This window comes from Phragmites australis, chromosome 3, assembly GCF_958298935.1.
Source record: "Phragmites australis chromosome 3, lpPhrAust1.1, whole genome shotgun sequence".
In the NCBI taxonomy this organism is placed as follows: Eukaryota; Viridiplantae; Streptophyta; class Magnoliopsida; order Poales; family Poaceae; genus Phragmites; species Phragmites australis.
This window is the reverse complement of record NC_084923.1, coordinates 13,898,289-13,905,648: the sequence shown is the minus strand read 5'-3', so window position 1 is coordinate 13,905,648 and position 7,360 is coordinate 13,898,289. Positions and strand designations below refer to the sequence as shown.

The window sequence follows — 7,360 nt, the reverse complement described above, 5'->3', positions numbered from 1 at the left end:
TTGAGAAGAGATTGTGTTTGGTTGCCCGCATGAGTATATGTTGCATTAAAAAAAACTCACTTTTTTACCAAATAACATAAGGTTGAAAATATTTTTATAAATTAGTATATCACATGATAAGAATATTAGTTAATTTTTTATAATTTTTAGAGAATTTTAATTAAATATAAACTTAGGATTTTTAATCAAACTAATTAAAATGGGTTGCTAGTTAGCTCTAGTTTACTCACGAAAATATTTAGAATTTTTGGATCACTCTTGTATCCTTAAATAAAATCTGAAGTTAAATAAAAAACAGTATTTTTGCACCCGGATGAGCAGGCCCGGCGCGTACGCCCGATTCCGGCGTACGCGCGGAGCCAGGATGAGCGGATGCGCATGCATGGGCGGATGCAATCTCGAGCGGCAGTACCAGCAACCAAACACAGAGCAAACGGACGGTGCTGCACGCGCGGAGCCAGGCCAACGGGCGTGCATGCATCCAAACACGCCCTTAGGGTCTCGGCGTGCGCCATGACGAATGGAGGCATCGCATGTGCCCTAGGGGGAGGAGGCACCTCGGGGTCTTGGCGCTCAGGGGTGGGAATGTCCGGAGGCGGGGGCGAAGAGGAGCTGGTCGTGGGCGTGCTCGAAGGCAGCGAGGGTCTGGTCATAGCCGCGCTCGGCCTCGAGTTTGCGACTGCGCCCGCCATGGAGGCCACGCAAGGAGGGTCCACACGAGAAGGGGGCTGCATCGGATCGGGCGGGGAGGCAGGTGCGCCCTGTCGACGGCAGTTCCTTTGAGGGGACGCGCAAGCTGGCGGCCTTGGCCCTGGTGGATCAGGGAGAGGTGACGGTGGCGAACCCTCCATCGGGTTGACTAGGGAGACGACAGCCCCATCCTCAGGTGTGTTTTTTTCGGTGAGGTGTGCGAGTATACGGATAGGAAAGAGAGTTAAAGGCAGTCTGGGTATCAGTAAAATTGTAACGATGTGCATATAGAAATGGAGCAATCAACGGTGGCCTTTCTAAGGAAATAGGCAAATAAAGGATTCAATCCCAAAATATGGGATGCGATTAAAATTGGTTCAAACAAGGACAAATAAGGGAGTCAGTTGTAGAACAATAGGAAATAAGTAATTTTCTCAAGATCTTTATATGAAAATTGTACTTATTAGTGATATCTATAATTTTATAGTTGAACATTTTTTTATTTTAATCCGTTTAGATATTAAAAAATAATTATAAATTTAGATCTGAACAATTTTCCAATAAAGTAATATCCTTCTCCGCACCTATGCAATTTGCTCCCTCCAATGTGATACCACAGTACACTTCCTTGTAACCTACTCCATTGTTTAGTGGTAATGGCAGAGCAGACGAAATGGCAACGACATGTCAAGCACATGCCCCGCCATACTCGGAGCCCGGTAGTCGCAAGCCGGGGGAATTCTCAACGAAATCCGCGCGCGGCACAGCTGGTGCGGCCGTGTGAAATGCGCGACCCGGAGACGAAAAGGGAAGCAAGCCAGGCATGCCCTACAGACTGCCTCTGGCCTCTGGCCGCCAGTACACAAATACTTGTCCTCTTCTCATGGCATACTTTTATTCTTGAAACATTCTCCCAATCTTCGATGTCTTACTTCCCCGTTCTTTCTTTAGAACTGAGATCAATCTATCTATGACCGTGATGTCTGAAAAACGAGATATCTTAAGACACAAGCTAGAAATGACTACTTCTCGCTTCACAAAGAAATTACTAGTTTTTGGTTGAATATGCCTCATCTGCACTGCAGGTAGCTGCTGACTGCAACATTGGTCAATGTCAACTGTGTCGCCCAGATTTCGTCAAAAATTGTGCTCCAAAGAGTGGACTTTGCACATCTGAACAAGTAGGAGCACTCCATTTGCTTTGCCGGACCATGACCGAGGCAGTGAGCGCATAGCGTTGCGTATTGAGGTCCCTACACGGGGTGCGGCCGCGCATGCGCTAAGCGTTTTTTCAGCCTACCGTCCGTCCGTCCAAAGTTTCTGTAATGCTCTTCCTTTTTGGCCTTTCAGTTTCCTAACTGCATTGGGCATCTGTTCTGCAAGTTTTCATCACATTCTTTTTTTAATCAATTAACTGGAAGCTCAGAAACCACGTAATCGATTCTAATATATTCTGTAGTACTAACCGTTTAGTTCTTCGTCGAGAACAGTATGAACTTATTTTCCACTTCATGGTTTGCTGAAACTAGCTACACCACTACATAAACGAACTAATGAAGTGTTTCAAGCCTATCGAACATCGTGTAAAATGTGTGAGCGAAATTTCAGCAGAAGCACTATCAAGTAGACCATAAACACAAACTCCAACCCATAGTCCAGACATAACAGTCAGCTGTACTAGTTTTTACATGGCTTTATCGGAATACTATTCGATCGTACTATGGTACTGCTCAGCAATATTTGTGGTCTTTTCAACGTACTTTGTCAACTACTGTTCACTATTTTTTTCTTTTGGTTTAGTCCCAGAGACAGTAACTATTCAATGAAGCAGCGAGAGAAACGAACCAGTTAAATGGCTAGCTAATGCAGGTGCAACTCCAAAGCATCAGCAATGCCGATGATCAAGACCAACACTTTGTTGATGAATCAATCAACCAAATGAAATGAACTTATAGTATAATTGCACCTCACAGCCTGAACAATCTTTTCTTCTAACTGTTCCACCATCTAGACGAACAAGAACTAATTAATGCAGCAATCTAGTGATTGATAATCACACTCACAACCCAATTAGGTTTCTTGATGTGGTGACGCCGCCGTCCACGACGAGGTTGTGGCCGGAGATGTATCTGGACTCGTCGCTGGCCAAGAAGAGCACCGCCTCAGCGACGTCCCTGGGTCTGAGCGTCGGGCCCTTCAGCGTGGCGAAGCCCCTGACCACCTCCTCCATCTTCTCCACCTCCTCGTCGTTCGGCACGGTGATGTCGATATCGACGTCGGCGTCGTCCGCGTCGTCGTGGCCCTGCCTCCAGGCGTTGATGAGCATCGGGGTGGCCACGCCGAAGGGTGAAACGCAGTTGACGCGGATGCCGTGCGCGCCGAGCTCGCACGCGGCGTTCTTGGTGAGCCCCACGACGGCGTGCTTGGACGCGGTGTAGGCGTGCGGCCCCAGCCCGCCGAGCACGCCGGCGACGCTGGCGACGGAGACGATGCTCCCCGCGCGGCGCGGCGCCATGGCGAGCGCCGCGTGCTTCATGCCGAGCGCGGCGCCCAGCACGTTGACGCGGAGCACGCGGTCGAACTCGCCCGCGTCGAAGGACAGGATGCTCTTGGCGGCGCGCGTCTGGCTGCCCAGCACCCCGGCGTTATTGCAGAAAATGTCCAGTCGGCCATGCCGCGCAAGGGCCCAGTCGACGGCGCGCTTCATGTCCTCCTCCACGGACACGTCGCAGCGCACGCAGCTGACCTGCGGGCCCAGCGCCGCCGCCAGCGCCTTCCCAGCTGCGTCGTCGATGTCCGCGATCACCACCCTCGCCCCGTGCTTCACGAACAGCCTCACGATGGCCTCACCGATCCCCCGCGCGCCGCCGGTCACAATGGCCACCTTCCCGTCCAGCCTGCACGACAAAACCAGTCACTTCCATTAGCCACAAGAAATCCAAGAACGCAGGGGAAGAAGTCAGCTAGCCAACAAGTCAAAAACACCACGGACACAGTAGTACCTCCTGGGCATGGCGGTGGGTGCGGCGGCACCGGCGACATTGCCGTCCCAGCCATGGTGCGAGGGCGTCATGTCGGGCTGGTGCACGTGCGCCTTCTCGGGGAGCAGGTCGAGAGCCGGCATGGCTGCCGCCGCGTACGAAGCGAGGCTAGCCTGCATGTATCTTCCGGTCACACAGACAATGCAGGAAGTGTGCGTGTGCGTATTGTCCTATCCGCGAGCCTGCTCTGCTGTGGACTTGCTCGGCGTACCGGCATCTACTTATAGCCCCGGGCGTGGGCGGGGTGTCTCGTGTGGACCGGACTACACCACGACGACACACGCTGCCCCGTCTCTCCTTCGTGCGCCCGATGCGGCAGAACAGTCGTGGAACGCGAGACGGAAAAAAATTTCTCTCCTCTGCAGCACCCCTCCCGATTGAAGCCACGTGTACGAAGCCAACGCAGGATGTGCAATAGAACAAGCCGGAAATTCCACCGAGCCGACCCAACCACTTCCAAATCGTGCTGCTCGAGGCAGCATGCGGCAACTCATCGGCACCGCTGTATGGCACGCGACCCGGCTCTCTCTATTGCCTTCGCCTGCATGAGGACATGATGCCTGGAGAAAGACGACACAGGCAGGACACGTCGTCGACTGAACGCGGATGGCGAGATGGACGCGGCCGCGATGGATCGATTCGCCGACGCCGCGGAGCTCCTCGACCTGGACCGGCGTCGTCGCCTGAGCGCGGACGGCGAGATGAATGCGGCCACGATGGAGCTATTCACCGCCGCCGCGGACCTTCTCGACCACGAGCGATTTGCGGGAGACGCTGTTGTCTCCAACCTCAGCGGTTCGAGCGGTTTCCTGCAGAAAACCAAGATGGGTGTGGCTTCGATTGCTGGTGAGATGCGTTCGCGTCGACGGCTCGGCTCGGCTCGCACGGAAGTGCTTTGAGATTGTTGTTGCGGCCACGCGACAAGTATCCGGGGCGTGCTGCATGATAAGGGCTGTGCCGCACGCCTGCATACAAATTTTTTCCCGCGAGACGGGGACTGACGGAAGCGCAAGCATCCCAGCCCATTGCGTAAGCATGTTCGTGGAACGCGAGACGGGAACACCGCGACAGGTGCGCTCGGAGAGGGGAGGAGTTGGTTCCGCGATAAGACGAAGGAGCGCAGCGCGCGGCGCATGCTTGGCGCTGGTCGTGCCGCCGGACCCCGGTTGAGCGTGCGTGCGGGGATGGTGTCAGGAAACTGAAGTTTGTAATTGAATATGATCTTTTAAAAAATTTGATTTTATTTTTAAAAGTTTTTTACTATATATATATATATATATTTGAGATACAACCTTTCACGATAAATACAGATAAGTAAAGAATAAACAATTGTTTCTCTATAAAGATCGCTGGATTACACCTGGTAGCAGCGGTTTCTTAACACGTTATCAGCATGAAACTCTACTGGAGACCAAGTTAACAAAACAAATCAGCATGCGACCGATCTGTATTGAATTGACATCGTCGCCAAGTGGATAGATCATGAACTAGCATATATGCCCTATGCGGTACGAATATGTTGACAAGAATTAAAAGGTACATCAATTCAGTGCGTATTCCTGCAACTAATATTTTTACTTCGAATCTATACATCTGCGTAAATAGCATGAATAGTATGTGAACAGTAGCATGAATAGCATATCGCAATGAATAGCATAGCAGAACAATAGCATGAATTGCATCAACATGAATCTGTCAGTCGTCCCCCTGCACAGAACGCGGTGGCTCGATAACCACCGCCATAGATCGAGAAAGAAAAAAAAGAAGAGAAGGCCGCCCGAAGCAGCTCCAACGCGTGCCACGCCGCGCTGGCCGCAACCTTTGTAGGACGGTGCCGTCGCCCGCAAGCAGTCGAGCCGCCTTCTGCTCGTCGTGCGCTCGACCGAGCCTCTGCGTTGCCGAAGCGGCGGCACCGAGCCGCCTCCCACTCACTGTGAGCCCGACCGCGCCTCTATGCTGCCCGAAGCGGTAGCGTTGCACGCATGTGCCACACGAAGTGGCATCGCCAGGCCGCCTCCCACTCATCGTGCGCCTGATCGCTCTTCTACATTGCCTGAAGCGACGTTGTCGTGCCGCTGCACCTCCTTGAGGATCGCCCCGCTGCCCGCAAGCAGCCGGGCCATCGCCTGGCGTGCACTTAATCGTGTCATTCCGGCCACCTACGCATGTTGCGCCCCTGCTGCAATCAACCGGGTTGCCACCTGCCACGCACCCGTCGCGCGCCCGTCCCTTGCTTCCCACCGCCACTTAACGTCATTTGAAGCCAATCACCCACCGCCACTTTACTGGTCGGGTAGCGCCGATAGGAGCCCCAGCATGGGCAATGGGCACCGCCGACCTAAAGGCGGCCACCGAAAAGGGCCGGGTGGTGGCTAGAGTTTCCAAACCTTAACCGTCCTTGTATAGGAGGCGTGCGGGCCACTTGGGCTGGGCCGGTCCAAACGTTAGCAGGCTAGCCTAATAATGGAGAAAAACCGGTGGGAATAAGAAAGGAAAAATTAGGAAAAAAATGAAAATTTTCTTATAACCCCCTGGATTTTTCTTTAATTGAGTGTATGCCCTGTATTTTTGCATTTAGGCCCCTGTTTTTTTGGAAATTATCCAAAGGCCCTATTTTTGCATATTAGACCCTGTAATTTTTAGAAATTACATAAATCCTGGAATTTTGCGTTTAACCCTAGGACTTTGCAGAAGACCCCAAAAGTACCTTTTCTTGCATAAAAGTACCTCTAGAATTTAAATTTTGCATATGTTTTAGCAATTATATAATATTTATTTCTATGTTATTGTTACTGTTTAAATTGCTTGTTATGCGTTTAAATTCAATAATATTCATATAATAATAGAGAAAATATCAAGAAATTTGCAGCAATCATATTTAGCAAGACGATGCTACTTTACTAGTAGTAATACTTGCATCATTTGAATATGTAAATGGTTAGCATCACAAACAAGGAGTTCGCTGAGCCGAGTGTAGATGACCACAACTATCTCACTTGGGCATCGGATGTCCGGATTATACTGAGAGAAGAAAAGCTTTGCACTGCTGTTGGCCTAGAAACAAGTAGTGAAATGGTTCCCATGGAGGATGAGAATGATCATGCACTTCATTTTCCCCGTCACCATCTCTCCCCTACTTTGAAGGATGAGTACACTACAATGACCAGCGCTAAGTCACTATGGGACACATTGTAGTAGCATTTTGAGCGGCTTAAGTACACCATCAAGCCTCTTGTAGAGCAAGAATGGGTCCAACTTTGTTTTTGTGACTACAAGCATGTCAGAGAGTGCAACTCTGTCCTGCACCATATTTGTACACTTTTATGTCTCTGTGGGAAAGAGATCTCAGAAGAGGAGAAATTTAAGAAGACTATCTCCACATTCCACCCGAATATGACAGAATACGCATGCAATCACCATCAACCAAAATACAAGAAGTATTCATAACTGATTGGCGTGCTGCAACTTTATAAAGTTCATGACGAAGTCATAAATAAGATCTTCTTATCCCAGCAGTAAGGAAAGAGCAGTGGCGTAGAAGTGAGTCACAACATTTTCAATGTACGCAAGAACCGCAATAATAAATGAGGGAAGGAAGGAAGGAAAGTGGTGGCAGATATGGTCAAGCC

At 50.5% G+C, this 7,360-nt stretch overlaps 1 protein-coding gene across 1 annotated transcript; it reads right to left on the bottom strand.

Moving 5' to 3' along the window:
- Window positions 1–2,604: 2,604 nt before the first annotated feature.
- LOC133911001 (sex determination protein tasselseed-2-like) lies at window positions 2,605–3,911 on the bottom strand. Its single transcript, XM_062353235.1, has 2 exons — window positions 3,693–3,911; window positions 2,605–3,587 (listed from the first exon to the last, which is right to left on the bottom strand). Exons 1-2 carry the CDS (start codon window positions 3,848–3,850, stop codon window positions 2,750–2,752), a joined length of 996 nt encoding a protein of 331 aa, XP_062209219.1. The 5' UTR covers window positions 3,851–3,911; the 3' UTR covers window positions 2,605–2,749.
- Window positions 3,912–7,360: the final 3,449 nt, after the last annotated feature.